Source organism: Lissotriton vulgaris, chromosome 9 (assembly GCF_964263255.1).
Source record: "Lissotriton vulgaris chromosome 9, aLisVul1.2, whole genome shotgun sequence".
NCBI classification, from domain to species: Eukaryota; Metazoa; Chordata; class Amphibia; order Caudata; family Salamandridae; genus Lissotriton; species Lissotriton vulgaris.
In genome coordinates this window covers 30,684,245-30,711,870 of record NC_141697.1, presented here as the reverse complement: position 1 = coordinate 30,711,870, position 27,626 = coordinate 30,684,245, and the positions used below count along the sequence as shown (strand labels likewise).

General features: G+C 48.0%; 1 protein-coding gene and 1 pseudogene across 3 annotated transcripts in view; both read right to left on the bottom strand.

The window, feature by feature from the left end:
- STRN3 (striatin 3) overlaps positions 1-27,626 on the bottom strand; it is a 1,097,014-nt gene that overhangs the window by 175,870 nt on the left and 893,518 nt on the right. For all 3 annotated transcript variants that reach the window (XM_086936977.1, XM_086936979.1, XM_086936980.1), the window contains one exon: positions 4,406-4,546. In XM_086936977.1, coding sequence (XP_086793103.1) covers positions 4,406-4,546 — 141 coding nt within the window. The remainder of the gene's footprint in view (positions 1-4,405; positions 4,547-27,626) is intronic.
- Positions 7,181-7,914, bottom strand: LOC147689569 (SMAD family member 6 pseudogene; annotated as a pseudogene).

Here is a 27,626-nt window from a genome sequence, read left to right as displayed (position 1 = left end):
AGGGCCTCTTAAGGGTCGGGTTCACCCTATCCACCCTAAATGGTTCAGGAATCTCCAGACTGGCTTCTATCAGGTAGTGGTCTGTCCATCCCATAGGCTTGGGCGTAGCTATGCTCACGGCTGAAATATTGGAAAAGACCAGATCCAATATGTGCCCAGCCGTATGGGTGGCAGCTTGAATTAATGGATCTAACTGTAGGGCCGCTAGATAGGCCAACAGGTTACGGATGGTCGTATCATGGGTCTGATCAAAATGAAGGTTCAGATCCCCCAAAATCGTAAAGTTGGCAGATCCCACCACCAGTGAGCTAACAACCTCTAAAAGTGCCTCAATAAACTTGGCAGCAGGCCCCGGGGGACGATAGATGTATAGTCCCGCAAATGTGAAGTGCGCGCTTATTTCTAGCCGAAAGCGGGCACATTCACCTGAGGAGACACTGAAGAAGAAACTAAGTCCTTTTCCCGACATCGAGGAGCAGGAGAAGGCGACCTAGACACCACAGACTTCGAGGATCGGCGTCAAGAAGCATGTCTCCTCTTCTTCTTCTGCTTCCTCTTGGAGTCATGCAACGTCAATGACTTGGACTTTGACCTTTTCCAACCCTTTTTTTTCTTTTCTTGCCTTGGCCATATAAAGCTTGGCTTCTCGTTCCTTCAACGCCTCAGGATTCATCTTCCTGCACGAAGAGCATCCCTCGAAGTCATGGTCTGAAGATAAACACCAAAGACAATCTTCATGCGGGTCAGTAATTGATATATGTCCACTGCACTCCTTACAGGGCTTAATACCTGACTTCCTCGGGCAGACATGACAAAAGAGAAAGAGATACAAACGAAATTACAAAGTATCCAGTCGAAGTATTTAGAGTCCCAGAAAAAACATTAGCGTCAACAGCGCGGAAAAAAGGGAACGGACGTCATCACGCCGACGTGGCACTCTTATGGCTCAAGTGATGTCGTGTGGAAACATGGCATTGTGACAACCTCGTCGGCGCGGAATGCTGGTGCAGGGGATATTCATAAGGTGAGGAATCCACAGGCAGATGTATCCATCAGAACCAGGGATGCCATGCCCAGGATGGAGCTATGAGAATCATCTGGAGCAATGTTTGTCTGAGTTTCCTGACAAGATATGGAATAAGTAGGAAAGGTGGACAAGTGTAAGCAAATATCCCTGACCAGTTGACCCATACAGCATTGCCCATGGACTGAGGATGTGGGTGCCTGGAGGCAAAGTTTTGGCATTTAGCGTTTCCTTTGGTGGGGAATACGTCTATTTCTGGTGTTCCCCAAAGTTAGAAATACTGTTAGAAGACTTGAGGTTGGAGTTCCCACTTGTGGACTTGTTGCTGCTAAGTTCTGCTTAGGAAGTCCGCTAATGAATTGTCCACTCCAGAAGACATTCTGCTTGGAGGTGAATGTCGTGTTGAATAGCTCAGTGCCAAATGGTCAGTGCTAACTGAGACAATTGTATTGAGTGTGCCCCTCCTTGTTTTTGAGTGTCATATATTTCATTCATATTGTCTGTGTGGAGAACATACCACCCTGTTATATGTTGCTTTGAGAGCCATCTGTATGGCTATGGGCTATAGAACATAGGCGTGGAATCTTTTTGGGGGAGCACTCCAATTGCCCTGTACCGTGATGGCCTCCATGTGTGAGCCCATCCCTCTGTGTGATGTATCTGTGGAAACAGTCACTTGCGAAGTTGTGTCCAGAAAAGATCTGCCCTTCAGGGTGTTCTTTGCACTGCACTACTGTAAAGATTGATGGACCCTGGGTGAAACCAACACCAGTTTCTCCAAGTTGCCCCCTGCTAGTGACCACAGGGATGCTTGACACTCCTGTAACAGGAACATGTGTAGACTGGCATGGGGGACTATTGCTAAAGGAGGTCATGATGCCTACAATGCACATCACTGACCTGACTAGTAGGTGCAGATGTGGCTGAAAAATAGGAGGTGCATGCGATGTGTGGCATGAATTGGTGTATGAAAATGTGTCTTTCAAATCTAATGCAGTCATGAAGTCACCTTTTTGGAGTAGTGGTATCACATTCTATAGTGTGACCATGTGAAGTGTTCTGAGAGGATGTGTAGCTTGAGCGGCTGTATATCCATTATTGGGAGTAAACCCCTTTGCCTTGTCTGTGGGGTACAGGCTCTATGGCCCCTTTTTGCAACAGAGTTATTACTTTTTCCTTGAGAAGGTGTACATCCTGAAGACTGAGGGTTTGTTTGTGAGGATAAATGTTTGGTATGCTCTGTAGTAGTCTCTTTTGAAATTGGCTGTGGCGTGTCAGTGTCCTGCCTTTTCCTTTTGTGAAGTTTTTCTGGTAAAGGTTCTGCTCTTGTTTGGCGCTTTTCACGTATGATTTCAAAAGCATTCCCTTCTCACTAAAATGGCAATACTTTTTGGCTGTTGTTGGCACCGTGTCTTTATCAGTTTGTTTTTTCTTTCCCTCAATAAAGGTGTGGGGTGTCTGTGTCATAGTGGGTGATGCGAAGGCATTTTCGGTGTCAAAGTGTGACCGTGCTCCGATACCTTTGTCTGAGTTGATGTGTGTCTTTGCTCCAATATGGTGTGTATTGACACCGTGCGTTTGCTTGGCTCCGATGGCTTGGTCTGGGCCTGAGGATGGAGAGCTGTAGGTACAGTCTTGAGTGAAGGACTTGATGGCTTCTCTGCACCGAGTGCTGCTATGTTTCGGGTCAATGTCTGTCCCTATAGCCTGTGGCCCAATCAGTATTGAGTACAGACTTGTCTGTCTCGGCCCTGAGACACACTCTCGGACCAGAACCGGAAGGTAATGCTGGGAGATTACCTTCTGTATGTGGGGTGGGTTGTGTGTACTTCCATCCTTGTCATTGTACTAAACCTCGGCCCCAGCCTCGAAGGTCAACGTTTGTGAGCGGTTTCCATGACCAGCAAGACAGATTCCTCCTCGTCTTCTTGCTGGCTGGAGACTTGTCGGAGTTGATGTAGTGCAGACTGTCTATGATGGTGCCCCCTTCTCCAGGCGCACCGCCTTCTCCTTCGTGTCTGAGGGTTTGAAGCTGTTCCTCTTCTGGCAAAAATCTGCCTTCCGCCACCATATTAGTATGGGCTAGTTGGCAGTCTCATCTGGTCCAAAGGATCTTTTTATTTTTTAACAGGCGCAATCCTGTTCCTTATGTTCTGGTGACAGAGACTGCAGACGTTGTGTGTATGAGAATGCATATTTAGCCCCGCATGGAGGGCTTTTACGGAAAAGACTGTCTTTTTTAACAATCATTACTGAGAGACAAACATTCTCGACAGATCCTTGGAGGGGGCAGAATTGTGCAAAGTCGATCATGGAACTCTTGTGGAGTCTAAAGAACTCGGATCCCCTAGGCGATGAACTCACGTCGAAAGAGTAGAGGCAAGTATGAGCCGTTGGCATCCACAGGCCGCGAAGGTGTTGAAGCTGCACAGTGTTCTGGTGCAATCCATCTGAACCAGATGGAGGAAAAAAAATCAATCTAACAAGACCGCTATTGGACATGCACATTCCCTCGAGGAGGTGGAGATTCAACATCATACCAGCAGGAAAAAGACTTCCTTGAGATAAAGAACTTGTAAAGCCCGAGACCAATACTAGATGGCAGGAGTGTGCATAGCATGTGTATCTACAGCTAACGCAAAGGTACGCATAGGGGTCCTTTGGAATTAGATGACTGCATTCCTAAGAACTGAAGATGGAGGTTGAAGGACCCCTTGGAAGCAGGTCTTGAAGGGTTGTGGAGAAGAACCCGGTCATCGAGCCCAACAAACGTCATGTGTATGGGGAAGTTTTAGGGTAACCGACGACTAACACAGAGGAGCTGAACCATATCGCCCGAAGTTAGAGGGGGGATGGACGGGGAGACCCCCCCCAAAAAATTATCTTGCAACGGAGTTGATGTCTTTTACCATGAATAGTTAGAGTCCCTAAACCTTGTGACTCAAAGTCTTCTTTGAAGAAAAAGAAGTTGAACACATCCTAGGTATATAGCACTATACTAGGTGACCAGAGTATACATAGCATGGGTATTTACAGCTACGCATTCCATGAACATGCAGAATTCGAATTATAAAAAGTTTTACAAGCACTTTACAGTTTATAGACATTAAAAAATGAAGTAAAGATAGCAAACAATCAAACATAGAGGTTAAAACATCATCACTAAATCCTGGACATGCAATGAGCAGAGTGTGCCGCCATAGTTGTTTTATACAGAACAAGCAATTTGCTGGAGTTATGGGACAATGCTTGTGCTCCACACAATACATTTACACCACACATTTTGGGTTAAATCCTGCTTTGCCCTTCTCAACTCCCAGCACATTGACCCACACCAAGACCAGAGCTGAGAAAACAGATATGAAAGAAATGTATGCTTACTGGCGTCCAGAGATGATGACAGGGTCACTATAGGCTGTGAGGTCTCCAAGTCATATATAACTGTACTGCCAGTGTTAAATGATGCTACTCCATGCGCCGGATCACATCCAATAAAGTCAACGGACGTGGGTATCCCATGCTCTAAAACATGTGAGAGGGATACAAAAAATGATGGGACACAGAAAATTAATGTGCGAGCGCCTATCTTACAATTCTCAACGCACCATGCTCAAGTCAAAAGATAATCTGTGTGATTCTTAAAACAACTTTGTAAAATAAAATGTCTTTCCTATCTAGATAATCGCGAAGCTGTGGCCACAGTCAGTATAGATAAGATTTCTCTCAAGAGTACTGCCACTTTATTTTTGCATTAGGAGGAAACAAGTCCGCAAGCAAAGATACATTGGTTTAATGTATGTACATAATTAAAAGGGTCCCAAAAAAATTTGCGGCAGAAGAGAAATACGTAAATGCAACAAGTGCATCTTATTCTGCATGCACAGCCTGTTGATACAGAACAGTCCAACCTGTCATGGGTGCAAAGCTCACGATTCCTGTAGCTTGGCCTTGCAAAGTTGAGAAACGTTACTGATGTGTAATATAGTGATTTATAAACAAATAACACTTATGATAGGCCAAACATAAAACCACAGACAGGTGCTATAAGTGGGCACCATTGCTCAGCCTGCGATTTGTTTTTTTCAGTACTCTCTTTATTGGCTTTTAACCCCTTCGACGCTGATGACGAGCTCAGCTCGTCATCAGCCACGGGTGGCGTGTGCTGATGACGAGCTGAGCTCGTCATGCAACGCGGAAAAGGGAAAACAGCCGCACAGCGCAAAAATCACTGCAGCAGCGATGCGGTTAAAGAACATACAACAATAGAAAGGGAGAGAGTAAAACAGGGAGGATAAAATATTAATACAAGCAATCTCCCCATGAACACATATGAAGTATAACATCACATTCAGTAATATGATAGGCATATAGCACATCTGCGTTGAGTAATATTGTAATTTTATCACCCCTGACTTCAGGGACATTCAAATTTAAGATTTGGAAGACTCTGCCCACATCGTTTATTAAAAGGTTGAATAAGGAGGCCAAGACACTACCTTGTCTAACTGTACTTTCTATCGCAAAGATGGGCCGTCCATTTTCCTTTCACACCGTACCCGAGTGAGGTTGTGTTTTGATGTAGTTTCCTAACAGCCATCACAAGGTCATATGGGATATTTATATTATGAATACAAAACCATATGATAGCTCTGCCCACAGAGTCAAATGCGGTCTTAAGATCTATATATGTCATATACACAGTGTTGTATTGTATATGACAATTAGTTCAAGACATTTTGTATAATCTCAATGCTTGCTCAATTGCACTATGGGTTTTGCTGAATCCTGCCTTGATTGGTGACAGTAGATAATTATCCTAAACCCAGGATTGCTTAGTCAATGGGCACAAAGCACAGGGGGCTAGGCAGACTAGCAGGCAAGGTGAGAGATCCAGGGGAGAGGGGATAGGAGCTATGGAAGTAGACAAAGAGAGAAAGAGTACTAAATGGGAACAAATTTAAATTAATGAGTTATTATATAGTGCTGGCTAGACCCGAAGGAAATAGAGCGCTTTACATGAGGAACAATAATGTTGCAATTTCCATCAGTTAAAATTACATAAGTATCAAGAAAAGCATTTAAAGAACATAGGGGACAAGGTGGATGGCGTAAGGAAGGGTAAGGGGATAGGGTAAAGGTGTAGGAGGAAGATAGGACGTAGAGACGAGGTGAAAATCTGCCCAAGGTCCGGCTGGGTAGGTGATGGCGGGGGGGGGGGGGTTGAGTGTACAACCCATCACCTCTTTAGCTATATCCAAATTGCTTAGTCTCTACAGTCTGGGGTAAGTTCCACAGGTTCCAAGTCCTGATGTGTAAGCAGGTTAGGGGATAGGTTCAAGGTCTGGTCAGTGACCAATTGTTGTCCCAGGTAAGTAAAACAACATGGAGGGGACCACTATGGAAGCCATCTTGGGGTCAGGCAGAGGACTGTACTGTACACTGGGGGCATCTTAAGGTCAGGCAGTTAGAGTCAATTTCCAGGCCAGTGGCTGTCAGAGAATGACAAATCCAGCGTGCACACACCATCACACGCACAGACAAGAACATATAAATGTGGGCACACACTCTCATATGCGCACATACGCACTCACACAAGCATATAGACAGAAACATCCAAAAACACAAGTACACATAAAATCCCATGCCCTAGTACAAAAACACCCAAGTACATTCACACGCACAAGCACACACAAATGTGAGCACACAGTCTCATACGCGAATAGAGGGCGCACACAAGCACGCATACAGAAGCATCCACACGCACAAGCACACATACAATCCCATGCTCTGGTACAAAAAAATCCAAGTACAAGTCCACACCACCACACGCACAGCCATGCACAAGCACACAATCCCTGTGGGTCACTTGTGCACCAGGATGCCTTAAGGGAGTGTACATGGGTTCTGTGCAGTTTGTCTTTGTTTCTAGTCTGCTCACCCACTCCGCCTTCAACTCAGGGGTTGAGGGAGTTTTCGCTGCTGGTTTGAGCGTCTCGTTAAGGGGGAACTTCAAGACCTCCTCTTAGGCCTCCATGCAGGGCAATCACAGCAACTGCCTCACAGGTCCCGCAGCATGTGATCTGTTGTACGGGGGCAGAACTTTGGTAGAGCCGCATGAACGCCAACCGCCAGCTGCACCACAGGTCGCCTCCCAGCTCACTCCGTCACAGAGAAGTCGCTGGCAGTGCCATAGGGTGAGTTCCGTCTCAGTGTGCGTCAGAGTCCAATCAGAGATTTCCAGTGGCTTACTCTCCACATCGGGGGACAGCCGGGAGTATGGAGGTGGTGGGGACTTTGGCCCGCACAGACGACTGTAGTGGTAGGGGTTGCAGCAGGCACTGTCCTCCGACCTCCTGAAATTCTGACAGCCCAATAGCGCCTTGAGCTCGGCAGGCGCTGAAGATCGGGCCAGCGGAAGAACTTGCAGAGTAGCCACTGGGGGGAGGCGGGCAAGCCCCCCACCCGCAGCTCGGCCAAGCGAGGGGGCAGCAGGACACAGCCCCCTACCATAGCTCCTTTGGATTCCACGGCCTCCAGCAGCGCCTCGAGGGTCCGTAAGCGCTTGAGAAGCGAGTAGGTGACTGCTTTCAGTTCGGGGTCGGGCGGTACAGGGGACCGTGGGGATCCTATGGCGGGAGACTGGGGGATGCCAGGGTGCAGGAGATCGAGGGAGAGTTGTCCTGGAAGAGGCAGCAGGTCAACGTCCTGTCCGAGTCCTCTGGGCTCGCTGCTGCACCTCCATCCAGCCCCTCGGGGGTCGCGGACGTTTCTCCATTGTCGGTTTCAGAGGTGTCCCCTGTCCACCCCCCAGGGGTCTCCGCGGGGCTTCCATGATGCCCCCAGGAGATCCCAGCAGTACCTGCATTCTGCCCCACGTCAGTCCCAGCAACGGCAAATTACTATTGAAGGTATCCCTTGCCACTTCGTCCAGCTTGGGGCCTTATTTGGTTTTTGGAAAAAGATGGCCACCCGAATTTCTTCTTCTGTGAATTTATTCGCTAATTTCCTGCTATCAGAGACAACTGCAAGAGAAGGCCTGTCTCTCTCTATAAATGAAGTGTCCTTGCTTTGATCAAGGTCACAACAAGGAACAGCAGCTATATTTACAGACGGTGCTGAATTTTTGTATACTGCCCCCAAAGTGACTTCCCACTCAGTAGAAATAATTACTGAGACCAATATTGTTAGAGGGCCCTTACAACTTCAGTTAACCATGTTCTAGAATCCTTTTTTATCCTACATTTTAGAGGGCTGCCCATGCTCATAGATGGATGTGTGATTTCTAATATTTGATTAGTCTCTTTCAATCATGTTGCAGAAATTTTAGGCGCACTTCCCCTCTTCCCAAGAGTGTCTCTGACTTTTGATAGAGCCTGCTTCATTTTTGGAAATTCATCATCAAACCAGTCAATATTTGTTAACGATTGGGGGGCCCTGGCATAATCTTTTGGCCCTACTACTCCATTTCCAGCAGATTGTGTTAGTTCCATCAAGGTTTCAAATTTGACGACAATGGTCAAGCCAGGATTATCCAACTCGGCTAAGATATCCTTGTAGACTTGGTTCCAGTGAGCGCTGCAGCCCCAGTTATTTCTTTTTAAAATGCTTTTTGTATGTCATACAATCTTTTTCCTGCCAGATTTCACAATCAGATTCCCTGAAGCTCTTCTCTGCGCAAGGACCAATCAAAAGTCGAAGAGAGTGGATACATAAGCGTAAAATGTCGATAATATGGCTCTATGACTCCTGGTTGGTTAGTACATACTGAACACTGAACGGAAAGAGATTGCTCAGGAGCAAGTAAGTATTCAACTCCCTTCCCATTCTAACAGATCCTAGGGTGGGGAACCAAAGCAAGAAAAGAGACCTACTGGCCTGCAGCCTTGCTTGATCAAGCATGGGTATAACTGGTTTGGTGTTACAGTCATCGCTTATTAGAACAGAATGAAAGCAATGTCTTCCGGGTATTAATTAACTGGAATTTTTTTTTGCTAGCATTAGTGAGATAGGAACTTAAAAGTTTAAACGTTGCTGGGTAGTCATCCGTGTTCCTTGGAGGGATGTAAACAATAAATAAAATCAAGACCCAAGCATCGTGGGAGATTGCAACATGTTGTAGATGGATTCTGTTTTTGGAATGGAATGGAATAGATATTTGTATAGCGCAAAACTGCCACCCTACGGGTATCCTGGCGCTTGGATCAAAGATAGCATCAGTAGCAGAGTCAGCTGTTAATAGCATAGGAGCTAAGAAGCGTTCCTTGAAAAGAACCAGGTTTTCAGACTCTTCCTAAACCCTATCAGTGAACTTTCCTGCCTAAGAGTCAGAGGCAGAGCATTCCAGGTATGTGAGGCAAGAACTCCGAAGGCTCTACCCCCCTTCCGGGACCTCTTAAACCTGGTAGTTGTGATCAGATTGGTATTGGATGAACGGAGCGGACTCCGTGGGTTATACCAAGCAAACATTTCTTGCAAAGGAATAGGACCCTGTCCATGTGCTGCCCTATAGACAATACAGAGTGATTTAAAGCAAATTCTCTCCTTGATGGGTAGCCAGTAAAGATCTCTTAGCGCCAATGTCGTTGAAGACCCTCGTTGTCTGTTTAGCGCCAGCTTTGCTGCCATTGCCTGTATTCTCTGCAGCTCCTGCACAATATATTGTGGTGCTCCCAGGTACAGAGAATTGCAATAATTCAACCTACTCAGTATTACACTTCTCACTACAAGAGGTCAAGTGTCTTCTGGGAGTAGAGGGAGGATCTTACGCAATACTCGCAGAAATGAAAGGCACACACTGGACTTTGCTGGGCTTTCATTTCTCTTTGAGATTTCCAACCACAGGTGTGAGTTTAATGTGCCCGGCGCGGCCCCCTTTATTTTGAACCAGCAATTGGCGTAGGCCCCTTTCCGCAAGATTTCCTGCTTTAGTAGTCCGAATTCTAATCTTATTTGCGCTGGTGAGGTAAATTGCGGAAGATTGAATATTTTTCTTAGGGCCTTAGCAACCACAATGTCCAGGGTGACTTCATCTCTACCTCTCATTGCTTCGCTTCCGTAGGTGATGGAGGGAAGGAAGCACGCTTGAAGCACTTCCAGCAAAGGGAGAAGGCTAGGGCCAGTCATTTTTTGCTTGATGTTTTTTAAAGCAACTGCCAATACAGTTCCTCTGCCTTTGATGGAGGCTTTCGGTTTAGAAAATGAGCCGTTTCTTTCGAATATAGTTCCCAAATACTTGTACTCCTCTACCGGGACCAGCAGCCGATTGCTCATTGACCATCGTACGTAGGGTTTATTTGGACCTTGGTTTAGTACCATTACTTTGGATTTTTCCAGATTTATGGTCAGCCCATTTTTGTCTGCGAAGGTACTTGTGATGTTTATCAGATGCTGGAGACCGACTGGAGTACGGCTAATTAGTAGGAGGTCATCGGCATACAAGAGGTTCGATAGTGTTAAGCCCCCTAGGTTCGGTGCATGAATGTTACAGTTGTCCAAGTCGGTGGAAAGATCCGAGACAAAGAGGTTGAACAAAGTTGGGGCCAGTACACAACCCTGCTTCAGCCCTTTGGTAGTAGGAATTTTTCTTGACAGGGTATTGTAGGAGAGTAGGGTCTGCAATCCTATGATCACCCAGATTTTTTGCTTTTGTTTCACTGGTTTACGACCTTCTCTGGCTGTGGGCCTGCCAATCAGACCCACAGCCTAGCTGTTCTCTCACTAAATTGACATGTGTGCCTTAGGTGCATTTTCCAATTGGTACTGGGCCACCTTATCAGACCCTGTAACTCAGGGCATAGGTGTACCCAGGGCCTACCAGGGGCTGAAGCATGTATTATGCCACCCCTGGATGGCCATCTAAATCTGACACAACTGGCTGCACGACAGCTGGGGCAAGGTGGTGTAATCACCCCTTGCTTTAGATATAGTATACCTATATCTAACCCAAAAATGGACACACAGATTCCTATCAGTCACTCCTATGGCAGGCCTTGACAATCCTGAAGGCAGAGTGCTTGGAATCGTGTGAAATGGTGCTCTGGCATGAGCTGAGCCCGTTTGCAGCTTGCGGAACCAAGTCCTAATAGCTGTTCCATGATAACGCATACCATATACTCTTAAGTGCATTATAATCCTCGCGGTTAAATGCTATCTTTGGTATTGCTTTATCAAAACATGTCGAGTAAGGTGTCATACGAATTGGAATACTAACCCCTCGCCAATTCTGGCGACGGGGTTAGCATTCCACCCTTCTAGAGGGACACGACATGTATGTAACTGTGAACCCCGGTTAAAGTTAACTGAAGCCTCAGCTCCACAAAATGGATGCTGCCACCACAGACACGAGTCTGACCTCCTGCTGCTGGGAGTCCTTCCAGCGAGGAGAGCTTGGACAAAGGGTTTCCTGTCAGGGGCGGTGCTAGCACCATCCCAGACAGGGTTTTGTGTATCCTGGGTAGGCAGGGCTTTACAGGAAGGTGACTGCAAGTGGCACCCCGGTGCTCACTACGCATCTGCCGGCTAGAACCAGTTCCAGGGGCACACCAGCCCCTGGCCTGGGGAAAGTCCGGCATGGGAGAGGGGTGTAACCACCCCCCTTCCTGGTCCCACCCCTAGGGCAGGACCTAGTCGTGTACCCACCCCTTTCTTTAGGATAAAGGCAGGAGCGGGGACCCTTCCAAATTAGATCATCTTTGAATCAAGAAACTACTTTCTACGAAAGGAACTCTCGACTTCTTCTCAAGATTTCTCCGTTGTGGCTAAGGAGTAGTCACCCTGCATCCGCAGGCACGATCTAAGAACTCTGCGGTTTGCTGCACGTCCTTCCTCAGGAATCCGACCAACCAGCACGACGAGACCCGGCTTCCCTTGCACCTCTGACCTCTACCTACCTCTACAGCTAAGCTGAGAACCGTAGGTGCGACGAGACCTCGAGGGACCGGCCATCATCAGAACTGCACGACTTCTATCCAGCACGACCGCCGAGGGATCCTCTGGTGAGTGCTTTGGGGTCCGAGAAGCCCCGACCCTGAGCAGCTCCAGCACCGAATTCCAGCCTCCCAGCATCTCCACGATCCGCGTGGGGCCCTTCTGCTTTTTGCTGCTCACCGCGTTGTTTGGCTACTAGCCCGCTGGCTTGTGGCCCTCTTAACGACGCCCGACGATATCACTGCTGCTGGTCTGGTTGCTCCAGACTGGCCCTTGCTCCCTTCCAAAAGAGGAGCACCCCGGACCCTCCTGGTCCACTCCAGACGCCATTTTAGGTCCACCGCGTGGGTTCGAATTTGCCAAGACTTGTTTCCCCAATCCTGGGTCCAGCGACGTCAACAGCATCATCCATCGTGGGACAGCTCGCACCTCCATCCTGGTCGCGGACAACGCCTCCTGGTCCGTGAGACTGCAGAGCCCAGCGTCGCCCACTCACCTAGTCGAGGTGACTACCATCCGGTGCCCTCCTGGTGCCATCTGATCACTGGCTAGTGGTCAAGAACGTGGTCCCCTCTGCTTTCAGGTGTCTTCCATCTTCGATCCAGGCTTGGATCACTCGAACTCTCTTCACTGGTCGCCTGCCAGCAACTTCTTTCTTCAGGCTCCTGGTTCGTCTACGAGGATTCCCGACGTCTTTTGAGACCTATGCAGCTGCAGCCCCTGGGCTAGGTAACTTCGGCATTTCGGTGCCCCAGCATAGCCTCACTATCCAAGGGTCAGGATCCACGGTCGTTTTCGACCTACCTTATCGGGTTCGCCCGAGAACACTAACTTTGCCTTTACTAGCTCCCATAGACTTTGTCCCGCATCCCGCGTGAGAGTGCACACTCTGCACCCGAGTCCCCTAGGCCTCCTACTAGTAATCTGAAGGTTCAGTAACGTAGTCCTAGCGATTCCAAAGCCTATTAGTCCAGTACTTACCTGCTAGTAATTTCGCATTCCACTTCCATAGCATATGGTTTTCCGTGCCCCTCGGGCATTTGTGTAAATTGTGCAACTTAAAGTATTTTTGTAAGAGTTTTGTTGTGTGCTTAGTACCCTGTCCTCATAAAGAGTACAGGGCTGTTGTGATCTAAATAAATACACTGTTTATTTTCATAACACTTGTGTGGTGTCCTTTCACTTGGTGTTCGAGGGGTATATGCGATGGTATAACAGCTGGCTTAACACGCCCTCTAGAGTTTAGCCCGAAGACTGCTTTTGTCCACGCTACTAGGATAGCTGGTCTATAAGGTTGACTTACAACCAATCACCATAAGGGTTGTTTGGACTGATACAAAGTGCTCACTAGAATAGTGAACATTATATATCAGGCCAACTTCTCACAGGTATCTCCTGCTTTAATTTTAATCTGGACCCACGTTTCAGAGTGAAGCAGGATTAGCTTGTTTAGAAGATTTGTAGGGATTCCCCACCTCGCCAGTTTGGCCCAAAGTAGCCCCCTGTCGATGCTATCGAAAGCTGCCTTATAATCAATAAAGCAGACGAATAGCGGCCTGTTCATTTTTTTGGAGGCGTCAGACAGGAGGGAAAGGGCGAGAATGTTTGTTGAAGTCCCCAGACCTTCCTGAAAACCAGTTTGATTTATGGGAATTAAGTTTTTTTCCAGAGCCCAAACTGAGTTCATTTAGTAGGAGCCCTGCATAGAATTTGGCTTCGATGTCTATTAAGTCGATGAGCCTATAATTTTTTGGGTCTGTCATAACACCCTTTATGTGGATAGGGGAAATAATTGATCCTTTCCAGGAGTCAGGAATTCGCTCACTTTCTAGGATGTTATTATAAAGGGGGAGGAGTACTTTACCCCAATAGATCGAATCCTGCCTAAATAAAATAGTTGGAAGACCATTGGGGCCAGGAGCTCTGTCTTTGCGTCCTTTCTTGATTCTACCCGCGAGCTGCTTGATTGTGAATTCAATGGGAAGGGCCAGTCCTTCTCCGGTGGTTTGCTATTATCGTTAAGTTTGTGACCTCCATCGGGTAAATGGTCGCTGTTCCATAAGCATCAAGAGTGAACTCTTGGGGCTGGTGGTCACAGTGCTCTTGATTTCTGATCGTAAACACTTTTATTAAGCCGAACGTTGATACGGACGTGAAAGTGTAGTCGATTGCTGTATTACATTGGGCTGTGTGAAAAGTGGCAGCCGGTGGAGGGTCTCCTGCGAGACGCCCATTTAATGCAACCAAAGACAAATTTGTCAGCTCGGTTAGGAGTCCCCTCGAGATTTTGGATGACTTTCCCCATCTGCAGGCGTTCTGGGTTGAGATGCCCCATGCTGCTTGTCGTTCTGCTGCACGGCTGTCTGGGTCAATCCCTCCTGTGAGGGACATGTTGAAATCGCCCGAGACGATGAAATTGGAAGAAGGTTCCACAGTGATAAGGTTTGTCAGTTCAGTTACTAAAGTGTTTACACCGGTTCTTTTATTATGAGGATGAATGTAGGAATTAACAACTGTGGAGTGGCTCACTGGTTAGAGGCGGCAGACCCGAGAGCAGAGGACGGCCCGGGACCAGGGTTCAATTCCAGACGCAGCAGGGTCGTGGACCAGGGTCAGCGGACTCGATCATTCTAACCTCGGTGCCTACTCTAACCAGGGATCACACTCGGCAACTCTGGGCATGAGCTTGCCTCATCTCCACAACGGCACCCCACATATGCCGGGGATGCCTGATTTCACCTTGGAGATACCCAGTAGGGACCATCTCACAGGGAAAGCCAGGACGGGTTCTCCAGAGGTCTACTGCGCAGAGATACTCCTTCGGGAGTCGATTCTAGCGCATTACAAACCCACAATTAATTAATTAAAACGTCTTTATTTCTGCGGTTAAAAATTTGAAACTGTATTGTTTTTATTCCATTTGTTACGGTATTTGTGCTTGGAAGCTCTTTCACTGAATTTATCAATTTAATTGAAGCGTAGGTTGTAAGCCCGCCTTTCAAATGACCAAATTTTGAGTTTCTAGTCCATGGGAGATGATATGATTTGAAGCCTTGTAGGTGAAAAGGCTCATCCAGCCATGCTTCCTGTAATAGGATTAGGTCAAATTGCTGAAGATACAGTAATAGTCAATTATCAGAGGTTTTTGCACATAAGCCGTTTATATTCCAGGAGCAAAATTTTAACATCGAGGAGGCTGTTGTATTTTTTTCCATCTGTCAGTGAGCCTCTGGTCTGATATTTATTGTTCTCGAGATCCAGGACCAGTCGCTTAAAGATTCCATTCTTCTTTCATACCGACCCATTGGAGCGGTTGCTCTGCTGTTTTGCGACACCTCGATAGAGGTACTTCGTGCTCCTTTCAGCACGGAATTACAAGGACCAAGATAGGCATTATTTTTTGTGTTGTCGACTTTAGGTTTATGAATTTGACCAAGAAGGGGTTCTGGATATCCCACTTCATGAAGAGGGTGTAATCGAATCCCCCAACCTTGCAGTTGGGGCTTCTCGTTAAGAATTTTTGCTGTTATTTCGTGGTTGGCCCAGATAGTTTTGGTTACTTCCTGGTCCGAGAGGTTTTTGAAGGTTTCAAATTGGACGGATACTAGGTCTTGTGATTGGATCCCTGTCAGATTACTAATGGCGGTTAATATTCGAATAATGTTCCCTCTAATGAGGATGTCGCCCTGACCTTTAGATTTGTATTCAGGGATGAAGAGTATTGACTGGATAGAAGCCTGTCGTAGGCTGTCTGAAGAGGTTGCGAGGTGCGGGAGGACGTCTGACTCCTCTGGGGAGCAGAATGACTGTATTACGGGGCCGTCGCTACATCCTGAATCGACGTTTGGCTCTTTATTCCAACTCGCTATGTTGCTCGTGGATGGGCCAGTTGGGGCTCCCCTTGTTGCTATTTCCATTATTGATTTAGATTTTACCGGACCTCCTAACATGTTGGCAGTCATTGATGCTGCGTCAGAGGCAGTGGAAAATTCACTTTTAGTTGGCGGAGACAGATCTTTTGCTGCCAGATCCGCGGTGTTGGAGATCACGGATTGCTTCGGTTCCATTAAGTGTATAGTTTCTGCCTTATCTTGACCCGTTGTATCCGCGGGTGGAATGGTGATAACCTTAGGCAGAGGAGTTAGTGGGTCGCTCTGTGCTCTTTGAACTAGTGTTGGTTCATTCTGAACTTCATTAACAGCTTGGAAGAAAGCGTTAATTGGAGGAGTGTTATTACTCCCTTTCCTCCTCTGTTTTCGCCGTTGTTTGGAGTTTTGGGGTTTGATTGGAGGGAAGTCTCCTTCAGTTGGTTGACTTGACAGTTTTTTGTAGATGTTGCATCCCTGTACCGGTCGAGGTGGTTCTGGAGAGTTTGTTCTGCTGATGCAGATGGGACTTGATTGGATACTCGATCTGCCCCTCCAATGGCTTCCTGGGTCGTCTTAACTGACTTGATTGATTGTAGCTGCCTCTCTCGAATGAGGGTCGGTTCTGGGGACAGCTGGAGAAGCAGCCTGGCGTGATCTATTCATGTCTGATGGAGGTAGCTTATCACTTCCCTCGGAGATTAGGACCCTGGTGCTTTTAGGAGATCTTGTTTGTTTAAAAATTAGTTTACCTAGAACAGTTGGTTCGATTGAGTTGATGTTTTTTTTAAAATCCATTAAAAGGTCGCCCGTCACTGTGGGTAGTAAAGCAAGTTTGTCAATGATTAGGTAACACGGACAGCTTGGTGGAATTATCGCTGTTTCGGCTTACGCCTTTGAAATGAAGTTGTTCAGGTCAGATAACTTCCTGTCAATACTTGTAACATGAAGGGCTAGGCAGTTGAGAAGAGTAAACTGTATGTCCATCTTGTCAGAGTGGTACTCCATTGCTTTTGTTGGAAGTTGCATTGTAATGAGCAAGGGAGGCCCAAAGTGCATTCTCGGCTGTTGGCGGTTCCTCTTTCGACTTCCCTGTGGAATAAGTTGGATCTTGGACCCCTATTTCGCCTTTGATCGCGGAGGTGTATGTGGTGACGAGATTTTCCCATTCGTCGCTAGAAAGAACAGGAACATTATCTAATGAGAGTACTTGATCCTCTGCTTCATTGCCCCAGGCCTCCCCTGGCCTGCCGACGGGTTTCACATCACCGTCCCTTCGTCCCCCCGGGTACTTCCCCCGGGCGCTTCCACTCTTCTGCCTTGCCCAACTTGCAGAATGCAGTGGCAGCCGCAGCCCACAACGCCCGGATGCTTAAACTTGCGGCGTGGAGGGTCCTCAGTTGAACTGCTCCGAATCGTCACCGGAGCTCGCCGCTAGGACACCGGCGCTGGCAATGGAGATGCGCGGTTTTCCTACTCGCGGTACAGTCAAAGTCCTGCCACGGACGACATCGGGTGACACCGGGAGGACGGGAGTCGGTAAAACTTTCATATATTCACATGCCTGAATCATTCCCAGTCGCCGAGGCGGGAGTCCCACGGTAATAATACATACAAAAGCAGTGCCTTAGTAAGAGCCGTAGTAGGCTAAAAAGAAAAGAGGCACAGAAGGCCCAAACTTAGTAGCTTATCTACCTCATTATATGAAAAGAACTAAAAAATTGTTCCAACCAATCAGCTACCAGCACCCTCTAGAACCTTCCCAGGAGCAGACAGCTGCTGATGCAGCACATTTACACTGTTCGCATCCTCTTCATAATTAATTAATTTATTGTGGAATCAGTCTCACTTGCTTTTGGACAGAACTTCACTTCACCACGACCCGGCTGGGTCTTTAACTCCTTCACCATTTTGTTCCAGGCTAAATCCTGTTGCCTGGCAATTGGGTGAGTGCCCATATGCATTATGACATTTAGGATGACTAAAGGTTTAAATGACAATTCTCTTGGACCTGTTGAGAATCCCTGGATGGGATATGTGCCCTGCAATCTGGCTTACATCTTTGCGTAACCCTGAAGATCAGGGCACAAAGATAACCTTTAACAATGAAGAAAATCTCATTCGCCTGGGGAGGCGGGTGGGTTGCTTATGAATTTGATGAGGATACCCCTGGAAGAGAACTAGGATTACAGGTAAGTAACTTATCCTTCTCTTCCAGGGGATCCTCATCAATAGTCATAAGCACTGAATAGAATAACAAGCCCCATCTTCCACTGGCAGGCAAATGAGAGTAAAATGACCCAACATGCAACAACAGCCGCAAATCAGCTGCTGAACAGATTCCTCAATGAGGCCTGGCCTACTTGGGTGTCTGTTCTGGTGTCTGAATCTAGACAATAGTGCCTTGTGGATATATGGACGGACCTCCAAGTTGCCTCCTTACACCTTAGGCACGTTATGAAGAAAAGCAGTCATAGCTGCTTTTCCTCTGGTAGAATGAGCCTTGGGAGTTACCCCAAGGGGCCTCTGCACTAACTGATAAGCTAGCTTGATACATGAAACGATCTATATGGAGATGGACCGCTTTGAAGTTGGAAAACCCGTTCTGATCGACCCACAGTTAATAAATAGTTGATCAGACTTTCTCGTGGACTTGGACCAGTCCAGATAGAGTTGTAAAACTCTTTTCAAGTCCAGGGAGTGTAAGGCCCTCTCAGTTGGAATGGAGGGATTAGGGAAAAAGGTGGGCAGAGATATGGTCTGATTTACATGAAAATCTGACAACACCTTAGGGAGGAAAGAGGGGTGAGTCCTCAATACGACCCTATTAAGATGGAAGGCGGTATAAGACTTCTTAGAGCAGAGGGCCTGTATTTCGCTCACTCTCGAGCGGACGTGATCACTACCAAGAAAGACGCCTTCCAAGAAAGATGTTGTAAGGTTGCTTTGTGTATGGGTTCAAAAGGTGGACCCATCAATTTTGATAGCACCAGGTTTAGCTCCCAGGGTGGTGAAGGAGGCCGGACTGGAGGGTAGACCTTCTTTAGACCCTGTAAAAAGCCTTTAACAACCTGTAATTGAAAGAAAGAAGGCTGAGAGGGCGATCGTCTATAAGCAGTGATAGCTGCTAACTGCAAATTAATGGAAGGAAACTTCAAGCCTGCCTTCGCCAGATAAAGCAGGTATGGAAGGATGACCTCTTCCTGCCCTTTGGTTGGGTTACAATTGTTTAGAACACACAACATATAAAAATGTGTCCACTTGCGCGCATATGAGTGTCTGGTGGACTGTCTTCTGGCTTCTTTCAAGATGGACATGCAGTCCTGCGGCAGTCCTAAATGGCCATACTGGAGGACCTCAGGAGCCATGCTGCCAAGTTCAGTGAGGTTGGGGTGATGAATCCTCCTGTTCATCTTGGACAGCAGGTCTGGTCTGCATGGCAGCCTCCTGTGAGGGCATTCCGACAGGTGTAGAAGGTCCGGGTACCACCATTGTCTCGGCCAGTCCGGGGCAATGAGTATCATCCTCGTGTGGGAATGAGACAGCTTGGTCACCACCTTCAGGATGAGAGGAAGGGGTAGAAAGGCGTACACAAATGCCACTGACTAGTCTATCAAAAGGGCATTCCCTTTCGACCCTGGTCGGTAGAAACTTGAGGCGAAGTCTCTGCATTTTGTATTTTCGTCGTCCGCGAAGAGGTCGATGGTGGGACGACCGCAAGCCTGGAATATGTCTTCGACGACCTCGTCGTTGAGAACCCAGTCTTGTCTGTCCTCGAAGTGACGACTGAGTGCATCCGCTCTTGCGCTCTGTTCTCCCGGCAGGTGGATTGCTGTGATTGATATGTTCCATGCCGGGAGCCAATGCCAGAGCGCTTGTGCTTCCAGTGACAGCTTGTGTGAGCGAGTTCCACGTTTGTTCAGGTAGTACATGATGGTGGTATTGTCAGTCTGTACTAGGAATGAACTTGCCTGAATCGAGGGGAGGAAAGCCTTGAGTGTCAGGTGAACTGCTCTCAGCTCCAGCATGTTGATGTGATAGTACCGCTCTCTTGGTGACCATAGACCATGTGTCTGGAGAGATCCCATGTGGGCTCACCGGCCCCTGGGGGGGAAGCGTCTGTGATTGAGAGGGAGGTGCTTTGTGAAAAGTTATCCCCGACTTGCATATTCTCCATCCTCATCCACCAAGGTATGGAAGCTCTTGCCACGCTTGAAAGACTTATTTTGTCATCCCAGCGACCTGTCTCCTGGTCCCACTTGTCATCCAGATCCTGCTGAAGAGGACGCATTTGTAGTCTGGCACTGGGAACCCGGAAGATGCAGGATGTCATCGACCCTAACAGGAAGGCAATCTGACGAACCAACAGCCTTCTGTTGTTCAGAACAGGTCTGCTTTTCTGAATGACGGAACACTGTCTCTCCTCCGAAGAAAACACTTTTCCTACCTCGGAGTCTAACAGAGCACCTAGGTAATGGATTATCTGTGTGGGTTGTGGAGTTGATTTTTCGAAGTTCTCATGGAGGCCCAGTCGGGGAGAAAGCTCTAGGCATTGCAGGAAATTAGTCGTCACGCTGTGTGGTGAGGGACCCTTTCACAGCCAGTCGTTAGATTATGGGTACACGAAGAAGCCTTTGCGGCGCTGAGCAGCTGCCACCACTGCCATGCACTTTGTGAACACTCGGGGAGCTGACTTCAACCTGAAGGGTAGGACTTTGAACTGGTAGTAAGACGATCCCACCAGGAATCTCCGGTATTGTCTGTGATGCTGATTGACCGGAACATGAAAGTACGCATCTTGCAGATCCAGCTAACACATCCAATTTCCCTACCTGAGATGTGGATATATTTGATGGAGAGCCAACATGCAAAACTTATCACTTCTGATTGATTTAATGAGTGTTCGCAAGTCCAGAATGGGTCTGTATTCTGCTTTTCGACCCTTCTTTACCGAGAAGTATCTCAAGTAAACTCCTCTCCCTTTTTGAGACATTGGCACCTTCTCGATGGCTGACTTTCGGAGAAGGGCGGCAACGTCTTTCTGTAAGATTTTCAGCTGGTGAGACGATGACAAGACTGGAGGGATTGAGGGAGGGTGGTGTCGAAAACATAGAGAGTACCCATTCAATAGCGTAGCGAACACCCACTGGTCCTTTGTGATAGCTCGCCACTCTTCCAGATGATTTTCTATACCCCCCCCCCCACTCGAGTGGTGAACAGCGACGGGGGAAGTGGGCACTCATTGCTTGGTCTGCGTCTTAGCGGTGGTGTTAGACTGCCACTGATTTCCTCTTCCTCTGGAGGAACATTTGCCCTGATACTGGGATCTTTGATGACCTTGCTGATCCTGATTTTTCTGCCAATGAGGGGTTTGAAACCTCTGTTGGGAGGATCGCCGATTGTAATGCCTTAATCTTTTGCAAAATTCCTTCTTTTTTTCCAGACCCACGGCCTTTAGTGTTTCTAGCTCTGTTTTCACCCGGGACATTTCTTCATCCGTGTGCGCCCTGAACAGAGAGGACCCGGAGAAAGGAAGATTCAGGATGCATGACTGCGCTTTTGGCTTGAGCGCTGTCAGACGGAGCCAAGATGTTCTTCTAGTGTATATCCCATGCGCATAGGCATGGGCCGAAAGAGTAGCCCCATCAGCTGCTGTGCCGATAACTTGGTTAGCCACCAAGCTGCCTTCCTGCAAGATCTCTTCAAAGTCCTTGCGGTCTTTCTGTGGCAACTTCTCTGTGAATCTCTTTGGGGAGTCCCACAGAGACCTGCCATACCGGCCCAAGAGAGCAGAGGCACTGGAGACCTTCAACATATAGGCTGAAGTGCCACAAACCTTTCTTCCCCACAAATCCTGCGTTTTGCTCTCCTTGTCTGGTGGAACAGTAGAGGAGGAAGCAATAGCATGAGTCTTTCTTGCTGTAGAAATGATCACAGACAGCAAGTGGATCGTCTTCCGATGAGTGGGACTTTTTCAAAATTCTAGCTGGCACGGTCTTAACGGTCTCCAGCGTTGGAAAAAAGTCCATTACGGGCTCTATAAGGCCCGGTACCAATGGTAGCAGAGGTCTAGATGCCTCCCTTTGGTGCAAAGTCTCAAAAATCACAGAGGACGAGTCGGCATAGGAATGCCTAGCTTCGTTGCTCCTCTGCCAAGGATGTCTTTAAAGGTAGTAACATCATCCACCAGAGAGACCCTCGACGGCGGACTGTCAGTGAGGGTAGGCGAGTAGTCTCTGTGGGACGTGCGAGTGGAAGAGGATGATGGAGACGGAAATCTGTACCTTCTCCTCCTGCTTTTAGATCTAGACCTCCTTCTGTGCGAATGCGCCAGAGTGCGGCTGCGAACCCTGGCTCTCCGAGTACGTTCTCTGTCCAGAGCCTGTACCAGACGAGCCAACAGATCTGTGGAGAGGGTTCGAGAAATGCTGAGCCGCTGTGGCTGGAACTGTGGCCCAGTAATGTACTGGCCTGTTCCATCGTGGCGAAAGATGGATGGAAGGCAATCTTTGCCCCTCTCGCCCCTCAGGAGACTGTGTAGGAGGAGGAGAGTTCACCTCTTCTTGTGCAGACCTGTCTGGGGAATCTTGGTGTCCCCTGGACTCTGGACGTCAAGATCACCACCTCGGAGATCCTGATGTTGATCCTCTGTGAGAATTGGGCGAACCTGTTCTAGACATCGGTGATGAGGACAGGCTTACTGGATGTGAGGCCTCTTTGGATTGGTGCCTCGACTTTGATCTGGAACACCTCTGCACAGACTGTCTTCTCGATGGAGACGTCTGCCTCGACGCCGACTTTCTCTTCTTGGAAGGAGGACTCAATCTTGCAGCAAAGTGGCCCTCGACATCGAACGTCTACTCAACGCCGACGGAGTGCCGTGTTTCGACGTCAGCCGCCACTGTTCTGAAGACCGGTGTCTCGACATCGACCGGCAGTGATGGAGTGTAGTGTATCGATATCGAAGATCCTTGTACTGGCTCCGACGGAGACTTCGGGCTCAACGTCGAAGAAGGTGTCCTGTGCCTCGACCTCAAAGATCTTTGGACGGATCTCGACGGAGACCTGTGTCTCGACATGGATTGCCAATGATGGTGACGACGGAGTGATTTGCCTAGCCGGCGTCGCCGGAAACTTGTCCCTCGGCATTGATCGCCGCCTGGTTGACGTCAACGAAAGACCTGTTACCTTCGTCGATGTTGATCTCGTTGTCGATGTCTGATGATGCGCCGGCATCACCGTAGTCTTCAACAGCAATTTCTTTGTTGCCGGCAGCTTCGACGTCCGAAGGAGAACAGGTCGGGACTCTGCCTCTCGACATCGACGAGTTCCCTTTTTCTGCTGCCTCACAGGATACCTACCTCTTTCAGAGAGGCCATAAAGTCGAATTCTCCCCCTGTCTTTGATGGTTCTTCTCGACAACTTCTTACAATGATGGCAGTTAGTAGAAGAGTGAGAATCAGGGAGGCAGAGAATACACACAGGGTTTGTGTCTGATCTGGCCTTCGTGCCACAGGCAAGGCAAGGGTCAAATAAAGAAGGCATTTCAGAAGAAAATTTACCTTTTCTGGAACTCAAAAAAGGTATTACTCTAAGGAAAAAAAGCTGTCGAGTGAAAGTACAAAAACAAGAAATTTATAAGATATTTTTTGACAAAGTCAAAAAAAGGAAGAACTGTGAATCCAGGGTCTGGACTGAGGGAGCCGGAAAAAACAACTGACCTATCACCCCTGAGGCATGATGGGAAGCTTGGGGTCATGGCTGCCTTAAAGGCATGGTGCCAGTTTTTGTGTGAAAATGCTTTCATTTTCAATGCTATTGGTTTGCAAAGCAGCCTGTAGGCTAACACGGTCTGCTTTATTTGCAGTTTTTTCTTCATGAGTTTTACTTATTAAAAACAGAGTTCAAGTGCTACTTGCCCTCTTGTGTTTTTATATATTTGCAAATGCAGTTTTATGTGTGTTTTATTACATTGTTTAGCCTCCTAGATGGAAGCTGCATTGGTATGAGAAAAATTACACACACACACACACACAGTTTCCTGGAATGAGGAAGCCCAACACAAAGTAGCCGCCTTTTTAATGGAAAAAACGGTTTGGAAACAGCGCTGAGGTGCCTCGCTAAAAGTAAGTCCTGTGATTGTGCCCGACGTCTTTCATGCTGTTAAGCATTTCTTCAAGGGCTCGCAGGTAAAACGAAGTCTTGGATGCAGCAGTTTTAAAAGGCACCATCGTTATTAAGTCCCCGCCCCAGTGGGCGTGGCCACGATTGTGGCCTGCTGGATCCTGTAGTGCCTAATGTTATCTACACAAGTGAGCCGCTGTGACCAGGCTACAAGTACCATCGTAATAAATGCCCAAGTGGGACACAAGCGGCTCAGTGCGCGCCGCACCATATCTGTTTAACCTGCAAGCCCCTGAAGAAATGCTTAACAGCATGAAACGCGTCGGGCACAATCACAGGACTTACTTTTAGCGAGGCATCTCAGCGCTATTTCTAAGCCTTTTTTTCCATTAAAAAGTCGGCAACTTTTACTCACCTGTGTTGGGCTTCCTCATTCCAAGCAACTGTGTTTATGGAGATATGGGCGGGAATATTATGACTTATGACTATTGATGAGGATCCCCTGGAAGAGAACATCAATTTGCGTATCCAAATTAGATGACTGGGCAAAATGTCTAACGTACAGCACATGGTTTTTCTCATGATGGCAAGAATGGGTTGCACAGGTGGAGTTTCCTGAGATGTTCAAAAGTGAGTTACTCTGCCCCTGCAGTGATGGCTGGATAAAGGCTTTGGGTCGAGATGTTTTCAGAACCCTTGCCAGCTGGATGTAAATGAGGGGTGTCCCCCTGCGGATTGTATAAATCTATCAAACCAAAAACTACTTCATCCAATTCAAAGGAGGAATCGATTACACCCTTTTGAATTAAGCCATATGATACACAGGGTGCAGGTGCATCAACTGGATTGGACTGATGGATTTGCCTCACATTCGCGGATACTGAGGAATAGAATGTAGCGCTGAAAGAGATAGAAGAGTCCTCAGGTTCTGGGTCTATATGTAGCATGGAAATTGCAGTAGTATTATGCACTAGAATTGGGAGCAAAAAGACTGTTTGAATTTAATTTAATTTAATTTAATAACGATTTCTAAAGCGCCTGGTGACCCAAGAGCATCCCCGCGCTATAAGATTTGTGATCCTGTTGAGGGGGAAGAGAGGGAGGGGAGACCGACAAGGGGATTTTATTTAGGGAACAGATGAGTCTTTAATTTCTTGCAGAATACCAGGTAGTTAGGTTCAAGTCTGAGGGAGCGGGGAAGAGCGTTCTATCCCTTGGCTGCTTGAACGGAAAATTGTCGTCCTCCTGTGCGGGTTCTTTTTAATCTGGGGGTGCTAGCTAGGTTCTCATTCTGGGATCGTAGGGATCTGATTGCTGTGTAGGGGGTAATCATTTTGCTGAGAATCGCCGGACCAGATCCGTTGAACAGTTTGTATGTCGTGCACATCGCTTTGAATTGCACCCTTTGGCGCACAGGGAGCCAGTGCAGAGCTTTGAGGGCCGGCTTGGCGGACATTCTGGAAGGGATGTTAGTGAGCATGCGTGCCGCCGCATTCTGTGTCCGCTGGAGTTTCGTTAGGGTGGCCTCAGGGGCTCCCAGATAAACCAGGTTGCTGTAGTCCAGGCGGGACAATACTAGTCCCTGGATGAGTAGCTTCCTGGAAGTAGGTGGCAGTAAGGGCAGGATCTTACGGGTCGTGCGCATGAGCCCGAAACAGGTGCCCGAGGTTTTGGTTGCTTGTGTTTTCATAGTGAGTTCTGGTTCGAGCCACACCCCGAGTGTCTTGATTTCACGTTTCAGGGGGGGGGATTTCCCCGAACACATCAGGCCAGAGTGCTGGAGGGATGGTCGTCCATTGTTTTCCTAGTAGCATCACCTCCGTCTTTGTCCCATTTAATTTTAATGATGAGTTATTCATCCAGTTGTGAATTCCTGTAAGGCAGTTGGTCAGGTTTTCTGGATGGTCGATCAGCTGGGACAGGGAGACGACTAACTGAGTATCGTCAGCATAGCTCACCATTTTTATGTTGAATGGTGTTACCACGTCCTCAAGAGGGGCCATGTAGACATTAAAAAGCGTCGGACTCAGGGAGGAGCCCTGAGGGACGCCGCTTGTGAGTGGGAGGGTGGATGAGTGATGGTTATCGTCCCACACTTGGAAAGTGCGCCCTGTAAGGAAGGATTCAATCCAGTTGATTGCTGTCCCGGTAAGTCCTGCATCCGCCAGTCTATGCAGAAGGACACGGTGGTTGACTGTGTCGAAGGCTGCGCTTAGATCCAGGAGGATCACTGCCACTGATCCTCCTGAATCCAGTATGCGCCTTGCTTCCTCAATGACTGCGAGAAGTGCGGTGTCTGTTCCATGGCCCGGGCGAAATCCAGTTTGGGATTGTCTAAGCAGGTTGTTGGTTTCAAGGAACTGTGATAATTGTGTGTTTACCAATTTCTCGGTGACTTTGCTGATGCCAGGAAGTAGAGATATTGGTCTGTAGTTAGACAGGTCTGCTGGGTCTAGCTGAGGTTTTTTTAAGAGTGCTTTTACCACCGCACTCTTCCAGCTGTCGGGGACAGTTCCGTGGGTGAGCGTGCTGTTGATAAGATCCGTGACAGTAGGTACGATGACTGAGGCTACGGTTTTGAGGAACCTGATTGGTGCTGGATCCAAAGGTGACCCACTTTTCATTTTCATTAGGGTTCGTTCAACCTCTAGGCCGGTTACTGGCCGGAATGTCGGTAGAGTGGGGCGTAAGTTACTTTCGGCCTGGTCAGGGGATGAATGACTTTCCGTGTGGCTGGGGGGACCGGGGGGTGGGAGGGAGGTCAGGATGCGGGTGATTTTGTCATTAAAGTAGTTCGCTAGCTCATACTTTCTGTCAACTTTGGGAGTGTTGGAGGGGGAAGTGATGGGGACTTTGAGCAGCTCCTTTACGATTAAGAAGGATTCTCTGCTGAGTTGGATGATTCTTGTATCCGCGTATCATAGTATGAGGCTTTAGTTTGTCTGATGGCCTCTTTATAGAGTTTGACCGTGGATTGGTAAACTTCTTTGTTGGCATGTTGCCAGTTTTTCCTCCAGAGCCGTTCGGCTTTTTTGCAATTTTTGCGATGTATTCGGAGGTCCGCGGTATACCATGGAGCTGAGCCAGGTTTGCCGTTTTTGTCTTCCCTGGTTCTAAGGGGGAGTACTAAGTCCAGGGAGGAGGTGATCCAGTCCCTGAATTTTCCGTCTGCTGTAGCCGGGTCTTCTGCGTGTGCAGGGGTGGTTCTTTCAAGGGTCTTAGCCCATTCTTCCGTGGGGAGTCTGGACCAGGTCCTGTCCTTGCTGTAGGTGGGAGGTTTTCGGTGTTTCCTGAAAGTTCCAGGTAGTTGGAAGGGGACTAGGAAGTGGTCTGTCCAGGGAAGGGGAAGGGCCTTCTTCGCTTGCATCGAGGGAGAGCTAGTGAACACCGGGTCCAGTAGATGACCCTTGATGTGGGTGGCTCCGGCGTTAAGTAGGCGGATGTCGAGTGCCGCTAAATCTAAGATCAGGTCATTAGCTATTGAGTCTACCGGGTCTTCCAGATGGATGTTCAGGTCGCCTACTATCATAAAGTTTGATAGGGAGTGGGCCTGGGTTGTGATTAAGTCTAGAAGGGAACTAGTGAAAGGACCTGGGAGGCAGGGGGGGCGGTACACAAGTAATCCTGTTAGTGAGTTGGTTGGGTTTAGTTTGATGGTGAAATGAAGACTTTCTGAGTCGGTAATC